Below are 21,478 nucleotides of genomic sequence, written 5' to 3'. Positions count from 1 at the left end.
CAGAAAAAGCAAATCTTTGTTTCCCAGACATCAATGATGGATAGTCATATACTAGTGTTTTTAATAAGAATCTCTAGGTTATGTTAAACAATTACAAAGCATTATTAACAATAACTGAAGTCTCATCTGAATTTGGAACTATGTCACCTATGGCATCATAATGTCAACCGCAGCGCCGATCAGAGGGTGCGTTCGTAAATTCACTATCTACTCCGATTTCAGAGCACTCTCGTCTGTGTGCCAGAGCGCAGAATAACTGATGAATTTACGAACACATTTAGGGCTCGCTGGCTCTCCAGAGGGAATTTACGAACGCACCCAGAGTTAGCTGTTGGTGTTGCACTCACTGAAGAGAAACACACGAGAAGAGGAAGAAATCAGGGTTTATTTGTTGGACATACCAAGAGAAGCACCATGGCTTCAGGAGGAGAGTAAGTTGGCGTTGCTAACTAATTTTGGTTTTAACTTTACCTAGATAGAATCCGGTAACCAATAATGTTCGCTTTGTTAGCTGGCTAAAGTTAGCTAGCTTTCGGGTTCAGGTACAAATAACTAGCAAGCTACCTTTTAGCTAATATCGGTATGTGTTTTCTATGGCTGTAGCTAGGTATATAACTAGTGGAAGAGAACAGAGAATAAATGCAAAGAATATTGTTCCACAGAGTTAAATGGCCGCAAGATTATACCAGTGCCGGTTAGCAAGCTAACCTTAGCTAGCCATGTCAAAGATAAAAAGCCAGCCATCTACCAAACTGTTAGCTAGCAGCTTAGGTAGATAACGTTAGCTAGCTACGTAGCTAACTGACAGCGACATGAATTTGTGTTTGTCATGTTGTGCCAACATTTGATAAGTGATGTGTATGTATCTAGCTAATTTGACAGTGAATTTGCTACAATTAGGTAATCAACTAGCTACCTAAATGAGCAAACTCGTGCTAATGACTGTCCACTAGCTCTCGCAGTTTTTCTTGCTGTGTCATGTGGGGCCTGCACAACACTGTTAGCTAGCTAGATGCACAGCTGAATGATGTAAACGTTTAGCAAAACATTAGCATTTTGTACAGTAAACATCAGTGATGCTCCCTTTTTTTTCCGTTGAAGAGTAAATATACGTCTTATGCAGTTAGTTATATGGTACCTAATAGCTACTACTACTCTCCTGTAGGATATTGATGCATTTATATTTAATGTCTTTAAGGAGGCAATTGATTTAGGGGTCCTGCCCATTTCTATGACCAGGCCTAATTTCTGTAATCCACAAACCAAACAAAGATCCTATGATTATAGAAAATTGGAGACCAATCACATTAATGAACAATGATGGAAAACTATTTGCATCCATCTTTGCAGAAAGACTTAAAAAGGGTATTGATCAAATCACTGATGATACACAGTCTGGTTTTACGAAGGGTTTTGGTCAACATTTTCAATGTGACACTTTATAGTAATAGTAACAGCTCTTAAATTATCCCATGGAACCTCTGCGATTTGATATTAGAAGCAGAATTAAATAAGGATGCCCAATTTCTCCTTATTTGTATTGGTCACAAGTTATTGCACTTAATATCAATAAGGATAGTTTTAGGGGTATTCAGATACAAGATAAAGAGAAAATGTTAACAATTGTTTCAGTTCACCACTTTTTTTGTCAGATAAGATCACAATGAAGTCAGGACAGCGATTGAGTGTATTAATGCCTTCTCACATGTATCTGGTTTATGTCTGAATATTAGGAAATGTGAATTATTTGTGTTGAAAACATGCGACTTAAACTCTGTAATATCCATGTAAAAGATGTGATCACATATCTTGGTATTAAAGTTTGCAAAGATCAGAAAGGGCCAACTTAAATGTCTCCTATTGTAGAGAAAATTGGAAAAATATTTAACTCCTGGTTAAGTGATCTTTATCTAGATGTTTATTTTTGTCCAAATCTGAAGGTCTGTCCAGATTAGTTTATACCTCCCTTGCCTTGGATGTTTGTCTGTCAGTAACTAAAATGGTTGATCCTAAATTCTTCAACTTCATATGGAGGAATTAACCTTATTAAGAAAAGCTGTAATATGTAGTACCCAAAGTGAGGGAGGGTTGACTGCTCAGGATTTTAAAACCTCAAATATAATCTTTAAGATCAAATGCACACAAAACAGTTTAAGAAATAAGGATTGCATTTGGAATATAATCCCTAATTTAATATTCCAACAGATTGGTGGTTTAGAGTTCTTACTCGAATGCATCTTTGATGTGGCTCAGATCCCTATTAAGCTTGCAAACTTTCATAAACAAGTACTTCTAACTTGAAACCTTATGTACAAACAACTTTTACCCACATAGTAGATATACAAGCTGTGATAATAAAGACATACAAAAGCAAGTCTTTCTTTTTCCAGAACTAGTTTGACAACTGCATTATCTGGGCTAAACAGTTATCAAATAATGATGGACAACCATATGATTATCCAGAATTCATGAGCACACACGTTGTTACATTCACTCCTGAGGAGTTTCAAATAGTTAAAAAGGTGCTATTCTTCTTTCAGGAGAATATAACAATACTCAAAGTGCAACTACTAAGGATTTTGTAGCCTCAATTCAGCTTGAAGGAATTTACATTTTACACACACACACACACACACACACACACACACACACACACACACACACACACACACACACACACACACACACACACACACACACACACACACACACACACACACACACACACACAGTGCATTCGGAAAGTATTCAGCCACCTTCACTTTTTCCACATTGTTACATTACAGCCTTATTCTAAAATGGATTGAATTGTTTTTTTCCCCTCAATCTACACACAATACCCCATAATAACAAAGCAAAAACAGGTTTTTAGAAATGTTTGTACATGTATTGAAAATAAAAAAACATAAGTATTCAGACCCTTTACTCAGTACTTTGTTGAAGCACCTTTGGCAGAGATTACTGCCTCGAGTCTTGTTGGGTATGACTCAAGCGCTGTCAGGTTGGATGGGGAGCATCGCTGCACAGCTATTTTCAGGTCTCTCCAGAGATGTTAGATCGGGTTCAAGTCCGGGTTCTGACTGGGCCACTCAAGGACATTCAGAGACTTGTCCCGAAGCCGCTCCTGAGTTGTCTAGGCTGTGTGCTTAGGGTCGTTGTCCTGTTGGAAGGTGAACCATGTCCCCAGTCTGAGGTCCTGAGTGCTCTGGTGCAAGTATTCATCAAGGATCTCTGTACTTTGCTCTGTTTATCTTTCCCTCGATCCTGCCTAGTCTCCCAGTCCCTGCCGCTGAAAAACATCCCCACAGGATGATGCTGCCACAGCCATTCTTCACTGTAGGGATGGTGCCAGGTTTCCTCTAGATGTGACGCTTAGCATTCAGACCAAATAGTTCAATCTTGGTTTCATCAGATGAGAGAATCTTGTTTCTAATGGTCAGAGTCCTTTAGGTGCTTTTTGGAAAACTCCAAGCGGGCTCTCATGTGCCTTTTACTGAGGAGTGTCTTCCCATCTTCCCACTCTACCATAAAGGCCTGATGGTTGTCTTTCTGGAAGGTTCTCCCATCCCCACAGAGGAACTCTGGAGCTCTGTCAGAGTGACCATCGAGTTCCTGACCAAGGCCCTTCTCCCCCGATTGCTCAGTTTGGCCTGGCGGTCAGCTCTAGGAAGAGTCTTGGTGGTTCCAAACTTCTTCCATTTCAGAATGATGGAGGCCACTGTGTTCTTGGTAACCTTCAATGCTGCAGAAATGGTTTGGTACCCTTCCCCTGATCTGTGCCTTGACACAATCCTGTCTCGAAGAACTACGGACAATTCCTTCAACCTCACGGCTTGGTTTTTGCTCTGACCTGCATTGTCAACTGTGGGTCCTTTTATATAGACAGGTATGCCTTTCCAAATCATGTCCAGTCAATTGAATTGACCACAGGTAGACTCCAATCAAAGTTGTAGAAACATCTCAAGGATGATCAATGGAAACAGGATGTACCTGAGTTCAATTTCAAGTCTCATAGCAAATGGTTTGAATACTTAATTAAATAAAGTATGTTTTATTGTTAATACATGTCCAAAAATGTCCAAACCTTTTTTCACTTTGTCGTTATGGAGTATTGTGTGTAGATGAGGGAGAATATTATTTTAACATAACAAAATGTCAAAGGGTCCTGAAGGCACTGTGTACTTTCCTGAAGGCACTGTGTACTTTCCTGAAGGCACTGTGTAATGAAATCTCTATCAAGATGTTACTTTTCCCTCTGCTGGAATATACTGGAATGTAGCCCTAGGATAAGTGAACTGGAACAAAGTCTTGTTGTTGTCTGGGAAATATTGTATATCTAATAAGGTGAAAGAAGTATCATACAAACTCATTCATAGAATCTACCCCGTTAAGACTTTTATTGTACACAGATTAAAAATGGCTATTGATAACAAATGTGCATTTTTTTAGTTGTCCCAGAGACTCTTGACATTTATTTTGGGACTGTTCTTATTTCAGAAGATTGTAGTGAGTTAGAAGATTTTCTATTAAAATAAACTACTATTAATGTAAATTTGAAATACTTTTATTTTGATCCAAATGATATGGACCCCGATTTGAACTTTCATTGTTAATGTTTATTTTTCATGGAAGATTCTTTATCCATAAAATGAAGTGGGCGGAGAACAAACCCGTCTTCACATTGTTTAAGATAGAATTGAAACATTAGTTTGAAATGATCAGTAAGTTTAAAATCAAAAAAGCAATACGTACCATAATACTTTTTGACAAATTGAAAATGTATCTCGACATTTAATACCCCTGTCTGTTTGTTTACTGTTTGTATATTTCTGTTTTTATATTTGTTTTATTGTTCATAAAAATAATAATACTCTACTTTCCTGTTAATTCTGCTAACAGTGTGGCAGATTACATTTCAAAACCCATCAAAGTAGAATGCCCATTCTAGTAGTTAGTTTCATTACTGTATAATTAGAAACTGAAAGCAACTTGCCAATAGTCATTCTAAGTTTCTATCTCTAGTCAGTAGGGCCACTTTTACTTTTCACCCAAATAGACTAATATAATAATAATAATAATACATGCCATTTAGCAGACGCTTTTATCCAAAGCGACTTACAGTCATGTGTGCATACATTCTACGTATGGGTGGTCCCGGGGATCGAACCCACTACCCTGGCGTTACAAGCGCCATGCTCTACCAACTGAGCTACAGAAGGACTACAGTTGGTTTGATATAATAAGCTCATTAGATCACACTAAGGGTTAAAGGAAACCCTTTTATCGCTTAGCAAAACTTTCCTACAGTCAACTAGCTTGTCAGTATGTACACCAGGTTTAATGATGATTTAAGTATGTTACATCTTGCCAGCTGATATATTTAGCATCTCTTTGATTTTCCCTCAGATCGAAAAATGATGATCTATCCACAGCGATTTTAAAGCAAAAGACCAGGCCTAACCGGTTGGTTGTGGATGAATCTCTCAATGAGGACAACAGTGTGGTCTCGCTGTCTCAGGTGAGGCATTGGTGGGGTGAATGAATGGGGCTGGGACATTTTAGTGAACCCCCAGTCTGCACCGGGTGATACATATTTGTTTCACCAGTAACTCACTCATTCCAGTTTTGCGGGCTGTGTTAGACTGTTACATCTTCACTGTGGGAGGTTCTATGTTAAATCAATAGGATTTAGTGTCTGACTGATTCCTCCGTCCCGCCCTAGGCCAAGATGGACGAGTTGCAGCTGTTCAGGGGAGACACAGTGCTGATGAAAGGAAAGAAGAGACGTGAGACGGTCTGCATCGTGCTCTCTGATGACACCTGCTCCGACGAGAAGGTCCGCATGAACAGAGTGGTCCGCAACAACCTAAGAGTCCGCCTGGGAGATGTTATCAGGTGAGATGGAACTGGATAACTTTGGCATCAATGCACATCATGTGTAAAACCAGACCTCTGCTCCTCCTTCAATGTACAGTAAAGCCCTGACATAATTCATTATTTTGGTGGTCCCACAGTATTCAGCCATGCCCAGACGTGAAGTACGGGAAGCGGATCCACGTTCTGCCCATTGATGACACTGTGGAGGGGATCACAGGGAACCTGTTTGAGGTCTACCTCAAGCCCTACTTCCTGGAGGCCTACAGGCCCATCAGGAAAGGTAACAGTGATTCAAACTCGGTCCTGTGGCCCCCCCCTGCATGTTTTGTTTTTTGTCCTAGCACCACACAGCTAATTTAAATAATCAAAGCTTGAATGTCAGTTGGATATTTTAATCAGCTATGTAGTGCTAGGGCAAAAACCAAAACATACAACCAGGATGGGCCCAGGACTGAGTTTGGGAAACTGTGATCCAAAGGACAACCTGGGGTGTGTTAAGGCAGGCACCATATGGGATTAAATGTTTTGAAACTGAGGAGGTACTTCCTCCACTTGAACATGACCCTGTACTCCAGAATATGTTTAGGGTCATGTTCATTAAGGCATGATTTTTTTTAATGGAAAACAAGTATTTTTTCATTTGATAAGTACAGATGGTCCCTGTTTCACTTAGATTCAGAGTGTTCTTTCGATTTGTGTGTACGAACAACCCGTGTTTCCTGGCACAGCCAGTGTGTCTCACAATATGATTATGAAAAACGCCAAGGCCAGAGGATTAGGCTTGTGGGTCAATGCTTAATCTCTGTTTGTAGGGGACATCTTCCTGGTGAGGGGAGGCATGCGAGCCGTGGAGTTCAAGGTAGTGGAGACGGACCCCAACCCCTACTGCATTGTGGCCCCAGACACAGTCATCCACTGTGAGGGGGAGCCCATCAAACGAGAGGTACGGCTATATTCAGTACAAGCACTGCTGCAGTTTTCTATAGAGTCTCTATTACTACATCTTCAGTTGGATCTTGTGCATGAGAGCAAGTTAACATCAAAGCTGGAGTTTTAAGAGATGGGATTTTTCATGATTATTCAGGAATCCCTGATTTTTCTGATTGTAGAAAGCATACAAATGTAAAAAAATGTTCGGTAGACTTTTGCCCTAGTTTCTTATGCTTTATTAACCACATATATTTCTGTGTTCAGGATGAAGAGGAGTCTCTGAATGAGGTTGGCTATGATGACATTGGTGGTGTGAGGAAGCAGCTGGCCCAGATTAAGGAGATGGTGGAGCTGCCCCTGAGACACCCAGCACTGTTTAAGGCCATCGGCGTCAAGGTGAGATAAATACACCTCTCATCCTTCACGTCAAACCTTGTGTACAATTATTAGATACATGTCTAAAACTGGTTTATTGTTTTAACCATATATTTTGATTTGGTTTGTTTATGCAGGTGAATGAATTGCTGTTGAATTACATTTTCATGTAAAACATTTTTTATCACTTCTAATTTTCATTCAGCCTCCAAGGGGAATCCTGCTGTATGGACCCCCTGGAACAGGAAAGACTCTGATCGCCCGTGCTGTGGCGAATGAGACTGGAGCCTTCTTTTTCCTTATCAATGGTGAGAGACTGAAGGACAAAAGCTTTTGTTATTTTTCATCAGCATTTCATGAAATTCCATTTCAATTCAGTCAATGCATGAAGTGGATTGAAATTCCATTAAAAATACTTTAATGTTTTTAGTTCGAATTTCAATGCAACTGACTGAATTTTTAATTGATTGACCCTAAATCTGTTGTTCATTGGTGGTCAGAATTACATATTCAGTGTGTTTGTTGTCAGGACGTTTCCTAGTAGTTTAACTTGTGCCTGCTAAATGTTTCAGGGCCTGAGATCATGAGTAAACTGGCCGGAGAGTCTGAGAGTAACCTGAGGAAGGCCTTCGAGGAGGCTGAGAAGAATGCCCCTGCCATCATCTTCATTGATGAGCTGGACGCCATTGCACCAAAAAGAGAAAAGGTGGGTTCACATCTTCTGATACAGTTTCCTTCTCATCCAATAGACCAATGTTCTTCAATCCTGTCCCAAGTCATGTTCGTTAGGGAGAAAGTTTTGAAACTGTGTGAAATGGGAAGGTACTACCTGAACTCAAGTTTTGCTACAATGTGTCCTACTGAACACAACCCTGGAGGCTCACAGGGTGTGCAGGCTTTTTTTCAAGCCCAGCTCAAACACTTTTTTTTTTTAAAATCAGGTGTGGTAGCACAGGGCTAGAACAAAAGCCTGCACACCCAGTTGAACGTTTGTGATAGTTATGATAAAAAATGTTTATTCTCCTGAGCCATTTACTGTGTTCATATTCGTATCTTTTATTATTTCTTAATGTTGCATTGTTGAGAAGGAACCTACAAGTAGTAGTGGAGAGTCGCATGTGCGTACCGATAGGATGCATGGGGTGTGAGTAGCTCCGCTCTGTACCGATAAAACTGGTTATATGTAGAGGCCAGACAACAAAGTTTTTAAATCAAGCCTCTAAAAATCGATAGATCAATATATCACCAAGCAACTGGGAGAGAGTGAGAGGTCAGTTATGTACAACAGCGACCCAATCAGTTGGGACGGCACTAATTAAACAATGAACGCGACGGCACTAATGTAACAAGCCATGGCTTCCCCCAGAGGAAAAGACAAGGAGCAACTTGGAGATGCAAACAATGGTAATAAACGTGCAAACAATGGTAATAAACGTGCAAACAATGGTAATAAACAGCTAAAGGATATCCAGGAAAACATAGCTAAAATGCTCCCAATGCCCATCAAAATGCCCAAAACAAACTGCTACAAGCTGTTGTTAAAAAAAGTAGTCTATCGTGTCATACATGCACATACAAGGGGTGTGCATGAATGAACAAGACCACAAAATTAGCCTTCTGGTAACAAAGTTGCAAACTTTAGATTAATTGGATCAGCAAGAAATCAGAATGAGACCAAACAACAGGAGAATATTGTCCTGCCGGAAGACGAGGAAAAGGGAGATGTTTCCAGCTACCTGGTCAAATTGATAAAAGGAACTTGACGTGAATATATCACCAGAGGATCTGGAACGATAGCATAGGATGGCGTGAAACAGAAGAACGCTAAATACCCTCTCATAGTAATCGTCAAGCTGTGGAACTATTAGACCAAAGTCAACATGCTGACTGCACAGGGGTGAAAGGAGATCAAAATCCATGGCCAGTCCATTCGATTCATCCAGGACCTGTCTGCTAGGCTGAGAAAAAACCTGCACGGATTACATTCCCATCAATCAGTGGAAGAAATTGGAATCAAATCTCAATTTAGCTTCCCGGCAGTGCTATGGGTATGGAAGAGAACGCAAACGATGGAATTCACAAGCACTGATGAAGTCCTAAACAAGCTACAAGAAACCTTTCCCGTTGAAGGAGAGCCACCTGCCCAGAGGAGAGGAAGGATCGGGAAAAAGTGATAAGCACACTAGGCTACATACAATAACCTGGTCTTGGGCGTCACATACAATATTCTTTCCCCCTCCCCCAAAACCATATTATACATTGCTTAAGTAACTGCTGTTCTCTAGGAAGTAACGATAGCAGTAGCTGATGCCAATGGGTTACATGGACACTGAAAAGAAAATACAAAAAAGGAAATATAGCATGTATGTCAATAACTATTCTGCGGGTGGCTGGATGTTTGCCTGTGCATATAAACAAAAACATCAACGCAACATGTAAATTGTTGGTCTCATGTTCCATATGCACAAAAAGCTTCTCAAATTTGGTCCACAAATTTGTTTACATCCATGTTAGTGAGCATTTCTTCTTTGCCAAGATAAACCATGATTTTTACACAGGTGCACCTTGTACTGGGGACAATAAAATCCCACTAAAATGTCAAGTTCTCACACAACACCACAAATATCTCAAGTTTTGAGGGAGCGTGCAATTGGCATGCTTGACTGCAGGTATGACCTCCAGAGCGGTTGGCAGAGAATTTAATGTTCTTTACCATAAGCAGTCTCCAAACATCAATTTAGAGAATTTGGCAGTATGTCCAACCGGCTTCACAACCGCAGTATGGTGTCGTGTGGGCAAGCGGTTTGCTGATGTCAATGTTGTGAAGAGTGCACCGTGTGGTGTTATGGTATGGGCAGGCATAAGCTACAAGCAACGAACACAATTGTCTTTTATGGATGGTAATTTGAATGCCCAGAGATACAAGGATGAGATTCTGAGGCCCACTGTTGTCTGTACACAATTCCTGGAAGCTGAAATTGTCCCAGTTCTTCCATGGCCTGCATACTCACTAGACATGTCACCCATTAAGCATGTGTGGGATGCTCTGGTTCGATGTGCATGACAGCGTGTTCCAGTTCCCGCCAATATCCAGCAACTTCGCACAGCCATTGAAGAGGAGTGGGACAACATTCCACAGGTCACAATCAAAAGCCTGATCAACTCTATGCGAAGGAGATGCGTCACGCTGCATGAAGCAAATGGTGCTCACACCAGAAACAGACTGGTTTTCTGATCCACGCCCCTACCTGTTTTTTGAGGTATCTGTGACCAACAGATGCATGTCTATATTACCAGTCATGTGAAATCCATAGATTAGGGCCCAATTAATTTCAATTGACTGATTTCCTTTACATGAACTGTAACTCAGTAAAATCTTTGAAATTATTGCATGTTGCGTTTATTTTTTGTTCAGTAATACTCAAACTCACAGGAACTATTTTAGCAGGTAACCTAAATCATGCATTCAGCTAGTGAGACAGACATCGGGGGGGGGGGATTCAAGGAACCTCCAAAGAGGCTGAAAAACAATCTCTACAGGACACCAGGAGATTATTATTCCCAACTACAAAAGACAAAAAAAATTACAAATGCTCGAATAGCTTTTTCAAGAAATGCACTCAACATTATACTGGGAGCTAAAATCGATAATATAGCGATATCGGATCATTCTCCTGTATCATGCTTTTACACCAACAGAAAATACACTTAGTGACAGAATATGGAGAATGAACAGCGCATCTTCAAGACCCTACATTTTATTATATATGTGAACAAAAAAATGAAGACTTTTACAAATGTGGACAAAAAAAAGCAGACCCCCAACATGATTTGGGATGTTTTTAAGGCGTACATTATCAATCTCCTAATCTCATACTCTGCAAAAGTAAAATCTTGAGTTAGAAATGTAAATTAAAGAAATACATCTTTGAAAAAGCCCATAATTTATTTTTATTTTTATACAAGGTAAAGAAGGAAATACAATTTCTGAATTTTAAGCAGGAATTTACTCCTTGAAGAGAGCCAAATACAGCAGGTTAAACTCAAAGCATACTATTTAATGGGAAACAAACCTGGTAAACACCTCGCAGCCCTCACAAAATGAAGACGCAAAACCATTTAGTTTAAAAAAGGATAAGGATACAAACGCTTTAAAATCAGAAACAATGCTATTAATAATTTTAAAAGCTTTATTTAAATAACCTTTGGACTGATCCTATAGCCGCCTTAGACTCAACAACCTTCACACAACTATCAGCAGAAAAAATTACTAAAAATGGAAATCACCCAGCAATAAATATATTAGACAATTAAAACATTCACGGAGAAAAGCACCAGGGATGGATGGCTTTCCTATAACATTTTATTTGATATTCTGGGACAAAGTAGCACCCCTATTTATTCAAATGACAACACGCATCACTAAATTCAGTGCTTCTGAGTTCCATATATCAAACTGTTATTTCAGTTATATTAACACCAGGAAAATCTTGAGTCTGTAAAATAACAAAATTCTTAAACAACGGTATGGCAGAAGTATTACCAGACTTGACACACAAACAGGGTTTGTTAAAAATAGACACAAATACAAAAACATGTTTTAGTATAATACAATGTGCTAAGAAACAAGATAGCGATTCATCAATAATGACTATTGATGCCGAAAAGGCTTTCGACTGTCTTGAATGGCCTTTTCTATTAACTTTTTGAAGCATTCAACTTTCCAGCTGATAGTACATTTCGCAAAAGTATATACAAATGATACATTATCTGATGAAATTGCTGTAGAAAGGGTTACGAGACAGTACTGTCTCCACCCTTCTGTTTTGGACTGGCAATGGAACCGCTTGCAAAAATAAACAGGACCTAAACATAACAGGTATTAGTAAACATGAGTATAAACTAAACTTATTTGACGACAATCTCCTGTTAGACCTGAATAATATTAAACTCAATGCCTCCTTGTTAAAAATATTCTCAGAATATTCTAAGATCTCAGGATATAAAATTTACGTGGAGAAAAAAACGGAAAGGGCAATAGGAAAAATAACTGGTGGACCACAAAAAAATATTAAACGTACGATGCTTAAAGTGACAACACATTCTAATATTGAGACTCTTTGTATACGAGACTCGAAATTGAACTCCGGTGCATCCTCAAATCAAATTGTATTTGTCACATACACATGGTTAGCAGATGTTAATGCGAGTGTAGCGAAATGCTTGTGCTTCTAGTTCCGACAATGCAGTAATAACCAACGAGTAATCTAGCTAACAATTCCAAAACTACTACCTTATACACACAAGTGTAAAGGGATAAAGAATATGTACATAAAGATATATGAATGAGTGATGGTACAGAGCAGCATAGGCAAGATGCAGTAGATGGTATCGAGTACAGTATATACATATGAGATGAGTATGTAAACAGTGGCATAGTTTAAAGTGGCTAGTGATACATGTATTACATAAAGATGCAGTAGATGATATAGAGTACAGTATAAACGTATACATATGAGATAAAGAATGTAGGGTATGTAAACATTATATTAAGTAGCATTGTTTAAAGTGGCTAGTGATATATTTTACATCAATTCCCATCAATTCCCATTATTAAAGTGGCTGGAGTTGAGTCAGTGTGTTGGCAGCAGCCACTCAATGTTAGTGGTGGCTGTTTAACAGTCTGATGGCCTTGAGATAGAAGCTGTTTTTCAGTCTCTCGGTCCCAGCTTTGATGCACCTGTACTGACCTCGCCTTCTGGATGATAGCGGGGTGAACAGGCAGTGGCTCGGGTGGTTGTTGTCCTTGATGATCTTTATGGCCTTCCTGTGACATCGGGTGGTGTAGGTGTCCTGGAGGGCAGGTAGTTTGCCCCCGGTGATGTGTTGTGCAGACCTCACTACCCTCTGGAGAGCCTTACGGTTGTGGGTGGAGCAGTTGCCATACCAGGCAGTGATACAGCCCGACAGGATGCTCTCGATTGTGCATCTGTAGAAGTTTGTAAGTGCTTTTGGTGACAAACCTAATTTCTTCAGCCTCCTGAGCTTCACGATGCTGTCTGTGTTGGTGGACCAATTCAGTTTGTCTCTGATGTGTACGCCGAGGAACTTAAAACTTACTACCCTCTAGTCCACAATCATCTCCTTAGTTTTGTTGACGTTGAGTGTGAGGTTATTTTCCTGACACCACACTCCGAGGGTCCTCACCTCCTCCCTGTAGGCCGTCTCGTCGTTGTTGGTAATCAAGCCTACCACTTGTGTCGTCCGCAAACTTGATGACTGAGTTGGAGGCATGCGTGGCCACGCAGCCGTGGGTGAAGAGGGAGTACAGGAGAGGGCTCAGAACGCACCCTTGTGGGGCCCCAGTGTTGAGGATCAGCGGGGTGGAGATGTTGTTACCTACCCTCACCACCTGGGGGCGGCCCGTCAGGAAGTCCAGTACCCAATTGCACAGGGCGGGGTCGCGAGCTTGATGACGAGTTTGGAGGGTACTATGGTGTTAAATGCTGAGCTGTAGTCGATGAACAGCATTCTCACATAGGTATTCCTCTTGCCCAGATGGGTTAGGGCAGTGTGCAGTGTGGTTGAGATTGCATCGCCTGTGGACCTTTTTCCATTGGTCATCCTTGATGTTTCTACAACTGGATTGGAACCCACCTGTGGTAAATTCAATTGATTGGACATAATTTGGAATGGCACACACTTGTCTAAATAAGGTCCCACATTTGACAGTGTATGTCAGAGCAAAAACCAAGCCATGGGATCGAAAGAGTTGTCCGTATCGCTCCGAGACAGGATTGTGTCGAGGTACAGATCTGGGGAAGGGTAGCAAAAAAATGTCTACATGGAAGAAGTTTGGAACCACCAAGACTTCCAAGAGCTGGCCGCCTGGCAAAACTTAGAAATTGGGGAGATGGGCCTTGGTCAGGAACACGATGGGCACTCTGACAGAGCTCCAGAGTTCCTCTATGTGGATGGGAGAACCTTCCAGAAAGACAACCATCAGGCCTTTATGGTAGAGTGGCCAGACGGGAAGACACTCCTCAGTAAAAGGCACATGAGAGCCCGCTTGGAGTTTTCCAAAAAAGCACCTAAAGGACTCTGATCATGAGAAACAAAATTCTCTCGTCTGATGAAACCAAGATTGAACTATTTGGTCTGAATGCCAAACGTCACGTCTAGAGGAAACCTGGCATCCCTACGGTGAAGCATGGTGGTGGCAGCATCATGTTGTGAGGATGTTTTTCAGCGACAGGGATTGGGAAACTAGTCAAGATCGAGGCAAAGATGAACGGAGCAAAGTACAGAGCTCCTTGATGAAAACCTGCTCCAGGGTGCTCAAGTCCTCAGACTGGGACGAAGGTTCACCTTCCAACAGGATAACGACCCTAAGCACACAGCCAAGACAACGCAGGAGTCTGAATGTCCTTGAGTGGCCCAGCCAAAGCCTGGACTTGAACATCTCTGAAGAGACCTGAAAATAGCTGTGCTGCGACACTCCCCAGCCAGTCTGACAGAGCTTGAGAGGATCTGCAGAGAAGAATGGGAGAAACTCCCCCAAATACAGGTGTGCCAAGCTTGTAGCGTCATACCCAAGAAGACTTTAGGTTTTAATATTTAGGTAAATGTGATCAGTTTACTTCATTTTTTAGGGAAAAATTTAAATGAACCTGCTTTTGCTTTGTCATTATGGGGTATTGTGTGTCGATTGAGGGGAAAACTGTTTAATCTATTTTGGAATATGGCTGTAATGTAACGAAGGGGTCTGAATACTTTCTGAATGCATTGGTTGTTTTTTAACATCGAATTGTAATACAAATAGAATCGCGGGAATTGCAGTACATATTGTATCGGCACCTAAGTATTGTGATATTGTATCATAAGGTCCCTATCAATTCCCAGCCCTACCTGCAAGTAAGCATTTTGTTGGACGGTGTACATCATGTGTGTCCTGTACATGCAACTAATACAACTTAAAACATGGGTCTCTAGGACCAGGGTTGAATGACACTACAGTAAATTCTCTATGAAATGAAACTCCTATACCCTCTACCATAAACTTGACCTCCTTGGGGTCAACAGAAAAAGTAATTAACCCTCTATATTGTCCTGTGTAGACACACGGTGAGGTGGAGAGGCGTATCGTGTCTCAGCTCCTCACACTCATGGACGGCCTTAAGCAGCGTGCTCACGTCATCGTCATGGCAGCCACCAACAGACCCAACAGCATTGACGCCGCTCTCAGGCGATTTGGTAAGATCCCTCAGTGCACTTGTAGACCTAGAATGTAACAGGTTCGCTTCTTAAATCAAGTTCTTAGTTTTGCCAGAGGTCTCTTGCATTTGACTAATATCTTCATCCTTTTTTAAAATTCTTTGTCATTACTGGTTGTGAATCAGCAGGGTTGGTGGTAACATAGAAATAAATTGGAATTGAATCTATTTATATGCTGGTTAGTGAGGCTGACATTAACTGTGTGATGTTTCTTCTCAGGGCGTTTTGACAGGGAGGTGGACATTGGCATTCCTGACGCAACAGGCAGACTGGAGATCCTCCAGATCCATACCAAGAACATGAAACTGTCCGACGATGTCGACCTCGAGCAGGTGTGTGTGTGTATATAACACTACTGTAATTTACAGAGTGAGGTTGTTGTTACGAGAATTTTGTTCTCAATGTTCTTAAACTGAACTTCAATTAAACTACTCAGTCTGCAACCCAGAGTTTGTAAGATTCTGGTTGAATGAAACAGACGGAGTCCCAGCTTGCAATAGTCAGAATGTTTACTCACGAGAGCGCTCTGAAGTCCATTATACACAAAGACATCCATTTTATAACTTACGCACATACTTCCACACAAACAGTAGATATCCTACGCACATACATACACATGAACAGTAGGTGAGTTGTATCCTTCTCTCACCACTGTTTATCACTACCCAGCCGACAGTTCCATTCCCCCGAGATTAGAGGAACCTTGAGAAAGACTCCCTGTCCTATCATAAGTTTCTCAGAGTTCTAGCCAGGTCGGGTCAAACACAGCTGAATTGTTCTCGGTATTTTCTTAGGCACACACTGTCTCGCCTATACTTCTAAATGGTAATGTCTTAACTTGTCCTATACACACACACATTAAATAATTATAGTCTTATGATTCAAATACATTTCACTCCATTATACAGTGACGGGGTAGAATACTTTTAGTCATTATCTTAACATTACCTTAAACATATAAATAATTTAGTCACATTCATTTCTATTATATCAGTTGTCAATTAAACATTTTGTGTATGTAAGGTAGAATGAAAAGTGGAGAGTGAGTTTAAGTGAAGTCCCCGCCATGTTTATACTGTATGTGTGACCATGTCTGTCTGTGTCCTCCAGGTTGCCAATCAGACTCACGGCCACGTGGGTGCTGACCTGGCTGCTCTGTGCTCTGAAGCCGCCCTGCAGGCCATCAGGAAGAAGATGGATCTCATCGACCTTGAGGACGAGACCATCGACGCAGAGGTCATGAACTCCCTTGCCGTCACCATGGACGACTTCAGAGTAATGAGCTGGATTATTTTCTCCAACACACACACAGCACTCAAAGTAGCTTCTACTGCACTGAGAACTTTATTCACCCTTTGGTTTTTCATCACTATGCAAATCTGCAGCGTCCAGTATTTGTCTTTTTGCTAATGGTCTGAGGACAGCCGTAACTATTGAGCATTAGAACCAGTCGTAGCACAGAATCGTTAAGCCAGCTGCACTAACCAGTTGTATGTGGGTTGGGTTTCAGTGGGCTCTGAGCCAGAGCAACCCATCTGCCCTGAGAGAAACTGTGGTGGAGGTGCCCAACATCAGCTGGGAGGACATCGGTGGTCTGGAGGATGTCAAGAGGGAACTCCAGGAGCTTGTACAGGTAGGCCATGTTCTAGTCGTGGGGTATGTTACTGATGTGATGCAGATTTATATGCCACAAAATCTAATGTCATTTGTTGATTTTGTATCATTCATTGAAAGAGTGAGGAGTCTGAATGATGAATCCCTTTACAGGTGTATTCATTCTACAGTGGTCCCCTGCAGCATACGTTCAAACCTGTGATTAGAACGCTTATTTAGAACGTCCAGTTTTGATGACGCAACAGTCAACATTTGAGCTAGCCACACTTTTTTTCCCTCACAGAAACATTTCTCACAAAGAGTCCTTAAAAAGTGATGTCCTGAACGTGACCAGTTTATTGTAATTTTCAGACATTCACAGAAGTACATTTACATTTAAGTCATTTAGCAAACGCTCTTATCCAGAGCGACTTACAAGTAGCAATAGCATACACAATAATCGAAACTAGCCTACATTAGTCCTAGTGCTAACTAAGAAAAGACTGAGGAAACCACAATATGAATTAGCTAATAGCAATTACTGTTCATAATTCATCACATCACGGGTGAGCTCACGATTGAGCTAAATAATTGAGTAAATCACTTTCTAGAAATCGTAAGTAATCAGACCATGGGTAGTTTGTGCGCCTCCATGTTTGTTTTTTCTCGTCAACCAAAGATACGAGGAGTTTGGTCTGTTTGCAAGTATGCATCTTGAAGAGGGTGTGTCGTCTACGATAATTCACTTCCCTTCATCCACTTCTGGAAGTTTACCCTTCACTTCATAACATCTTTTGTCTGACAGACATTTACTTGACACCCAGAATGCATTGTATGATGTTAACAAACATGGCTCCACACATAGCTGGCAAATAGCTGAGCATTAGCTCATTATAATCAGTAGAACATTCAAAACGTATTTTACACACATCATAGGTATCCATTGCAATCTATGCAATAATCAGAATGCATTATTTATCACCAGTGCTTGAAAACGTGAATAAAACTGTAAATATATTATGCTCCATACATACCTACTGTATGCTACAGTAGAAACGACAACACGATATACAGGATATAAGGCACTAACTTTGATAGGAACGCACACATGTCTAAAGTTATTATTTGTAAGGAAAACAACAAGCAAGTGTGCAAGTCTGCACAAATGTCTGCATACTTGATCTGCAGAAACATTGGTGAAGCGCTTGGGCTCTCCTCGAAGAGAGAAGTTTGTCTTGGTCAGTAAAACCTCAGACATAAATTGTCCTCAACACTGAAATGTGTTACTTCTATGTGAATTAATGAGGAGGTGGAACAGACCTCAATTCAAACTGTGGTTAAAAAAATATGACTTGTTAGAAATAATTTAAAATTCTCAAGTGGATAAATAGCCTACAGATAATTAGCAGGCAGCACGTGTTAACTGTCCTGTTACCAAACAATCCCATTTTGGAACAGTGAGTGCATTCTGACATCACGTGCATAAAACCACTCCTGCCGGGGAGACTGATAGAGATATTTGGAACTCACGTGAAAAGCTTAATGGTTTGTCTAACCTTCACGATCTTCTTCTCTTCAGTACCCAGTGGAGCACCCAGACAAGTTCTTGAAGTTCGGCATGACCCCATCCAAGGGTGTGCTGTTCTACGGACCCCCAGGTTGCGGTAAGACCCTGCTGGCCAAGGCCATCGCCAATGAGTGCCAGGCCAACTTCATCTCCATCAAAGGGCCCGAGTTGCTCACCATGTGGTTCGGCGAGTCTGAGGCCAATGTCCGAGAGATCTTCGACAAGGTAAGGTTAAACTGATTTATCGAGATCCCTCTAACCTCATATTTACCTGTATTTTATGTTGTAGTTGTATTTAAAAATATATATATATTGTATGACATCTAATTTGTGTGTTACACATGCACAAAAGATGGTTAATAAATGTGAGACACTTATTCTCCTTTTCCATTGCAAAACGTTTTCTGTTGTGTGCCCCAATGAACCTATATCGTACCCTCCTATAAACCCTCAATCTTCCAGGCTCGCCAGGCCGCCCCCTGCGTGCTCTTCTTTGACGAGCTGGACTCCATCGCCAAGGCGCGTGGCGGCAACGCGGGTGATGGTGGCGGAGCAGCCGACCGTGTCATCAACCAGATCCTGACGGAGATGGACGGCATGTCCAGCAAGAAGAATGTCTTCATCATCGGCGCCACCAACAGGTTGGCCATCATCACCCCAAAGAAGAGCACTCTGCTTCACTGTTAATTGGAGTTTAAAAAACATTTCTAGCACTAGGCTTGCTGCTCTACGCAATTTTTATGGTTTTACTTGCAATGATGATATGTGGGAGTCTTCCCGACCTCAGTTGATTGCACTTTGTTCTTAGGTGGACAATAAGGTACTGTAAAATGAGATAGAAATGTAGGTTAAGTTAAATGACTAAACTGTGTGCCGTACTAGGCCTGATATCATCGACCCGGCCATCCTGAGGCCCGGCAGACTGGACCAGCTCATCTACATCCCCCTGCCAGATGAGAAGTCCCGCATCAACATCCTCGGAGCCAACCTCAGGAAGTCACCCATCGCCAAGGCAAGCCTCTATCTATTTATATGTGTATCTGACCATGCGCTGACATTGTGCTGACTGAACTGTTTTTCCCACCTCAGTCAGCATGTTCTGATTTGAGGGGTCGGGGCTCATTAAATGTCTTCATTCCAGGCTGGGCTACATGTAATGGGTAGAAAATGGATTTGTGGGAAAAGTTGTTCATATGGAAATTGCTGTGTGTGTGAAACAAATGTATTTTAGAATCCCATTTACTGTTTGATCTTTGTCTGGAAGTACTCCCTCTACCCCTGTATGATTAAAGGATGTGGACCTGGATTTCTTGGCCAAGATGACCAATGGTTTCTCTGGAGCTGACCTGACAGAGATCTGCCAGAGGGCCTGTAAGATGGCCATCAGGGAGTCTATCGAGAACGAGATCAGGAGGGAAAGGGAGAGGCAGACCAACCCCTCAGCCATGGTGAGTTTAGTCACTAATGAATCTGTATTTGTTAAATGACGCAGTCTAGACTATAGCTAACTTTGTGCATGTGAAGCCTGAATAATGTAGGATCTGGGCAAATCACCAGCAGATTTAATTTCAGGAAGACACAAAACAACATTTCTGTATTCAATATTAAATGACTGAGTAAATCAACTGGGACATTTCTTTGATTTCTATTCATTATGTATACACAAAGTATTTATTTTACAAGGGAGAAGGGATGATGAATTTTAACCTTAAACTGATTTACACACATACCAGTGGAAGAGAAGGCGTGATTGTATTTTATAGAGAAGTTCTTAAACCCCCCTTCACCTCTTTCTATCCCTCTTGCCCCCACAGGAGGTGGAGGAGGACGACCCTGTCCCAGAGATCCGTAAGGACCACTTTGAGGAGGCCATGCGTTTCGCCCGCCGCTCCGTCAGCGACAACGACATCCGCAAATACGAGATGTTCGCCCAGACGTTACAGCAGAGCAGAGGCTTCGGAAGTTTCCGGTAAGCAAAACGCACATAATACATAGCGGATGATGGTGTTGAATAATACTGTTACCTATCTCCGCTCCCATATATCCTAGATACACCACCACTGGGGATTTTCATTCAACTTTTCTTACAAAATACATCTATTCCATGTACAGCCAACAAGCCATGTGTTTTACATAAGGAATGTACTGACAATGGCAAGCTGGCTCCCCCTGATATTTACTGTAATGAGCAAAACAATTCCTGTCCTCGTCTCAGGTTCCCCACTAACTCTGCGCCAGGGGCTGGGCCCAGCCAGGGCTCTGCTGGTGGCAGCGGTGGCACAGTCTTCAACGAGGACAACGACGACGACCTCTATGGTTAAACCACACCATGACCCACAGTGGACCAAAACACAACCACTCTGTGGACCAAAGTTTCCTCATATACATTCTGGCAAATCTGTACAATGCCGCACAATATACACAAAAAATCCCATTATTTACAAACCTTTCATCCCCCTTTAATAGTTAGACAGCATGTTGCAGCTTGTCTGTGTTCTGGCACTGCAGGACTTTTTCAAACCTTGTATGGATTTAAGGAGGGGGGGCAGAAGCTGTGTGAGTACTTCTGACTTCATATGTGCAACTAATGAAGGATATAAAACTAGCCTGTTATAGAGGAAAGGGAGGGGAATTGCTTATGACTTGTAATGTATGAATATATAGGGTTTAAAACATTTAAATTGAATTGTACGAAATTAAAACAATAAATTAACTGGTGAATAGTGGGTGTCAGTTTGCAATTTGTACAGATCTTTGAAAAGGGAATAAACTTCAACCATGAAACGAATCAATTATTTTGGGGAAATATGTATTGCAAGCAATACAATCTTTATTGACAACTTTAGTAGTGGATTAAATCAA

The 21,478-nt window shown here is 41.3% G+C and overlaps 1 protein-coding gene across 1 annotated transcript; it reads left to right on the top strand.

Moving 5' to 3' along the window:
* The first annotated feature begins 276 nt into the window (after positions 1-276).
* On the top strand, positions 277-21,339 carry LOC123989320 (transitional endoplasmic reticulum ATPase-like). Its single transcript, XM_046290255.1, has 18 exons — positions 277-431; positions 5,407-5,518; positions 5,723-5,895; positions 6,015-6,157; positions 6,690-6,820; positions 7,072-7,203; positions 7,388-7,490; positions 7,755-7,888; positions 15,300-15,435; positions 15,676-15,788; positions 16,567-16,731; positions 16,967-17,089; positions 18,629-18,841; positions 19,079-19,257; positions 19,499-19,628; positions 19,909-20,064; positions 20,431-20,585; positions 20,832-21,339. Exons 1-18 carry the CDS (start codon positions 415-417, stop codon positions 20,935-20,937), a joined length of 2,421 nt encoding a protein of 806 aa, XP_046146211.1. The 5' UTR covers positions 277-414; the 3' UTR covers positions 20,938-21,339.
* Positions 21,340-21,478: the final 139 nt, after the last annotated feature.

The sequence above is a fragment of the Oncorhynchus gorbuscha genome, linkage group LG11 (assembly GCF_021184085.1).
Source record: "Oncorhynchus gorbuscha isolate QuinsamMale2020 ecotype Even-year linkage group LG11, OgorEven_v1.0, whole genome shotgun sequence".
Taxonomy (NCBI): Eukaryota; Metazoa; Chordata; class Actinopteri; order Salmoniformes; family Salmonidae; genus Oncorhynchus; species Oncorhynchus gorbuscha.
The sequence above is the reverse complement of the archived record's forward strand: the minus strand, read 5'-3'. Positions and strand labels throughout refer to the sequence as shown.

Coding starts and splice junctions, on each gene's coding strand:
- LOC123989320 (XM_046290255.1), top strand. Junction 6,158..6,689: donor CTACAGGCCCATCAGGAAAG/GTAACAGTGATT, acceptor CTCTGTTTGTAG/GGGACATCTTCCTGGTGAGG. Junction 19,629..19,908: donor GGAAGTCACCCATCGCCAAG/GCAAGCCTCTAT, acceptor GTATGATTAAAG/GATGTGGACCTGGATTTCTT.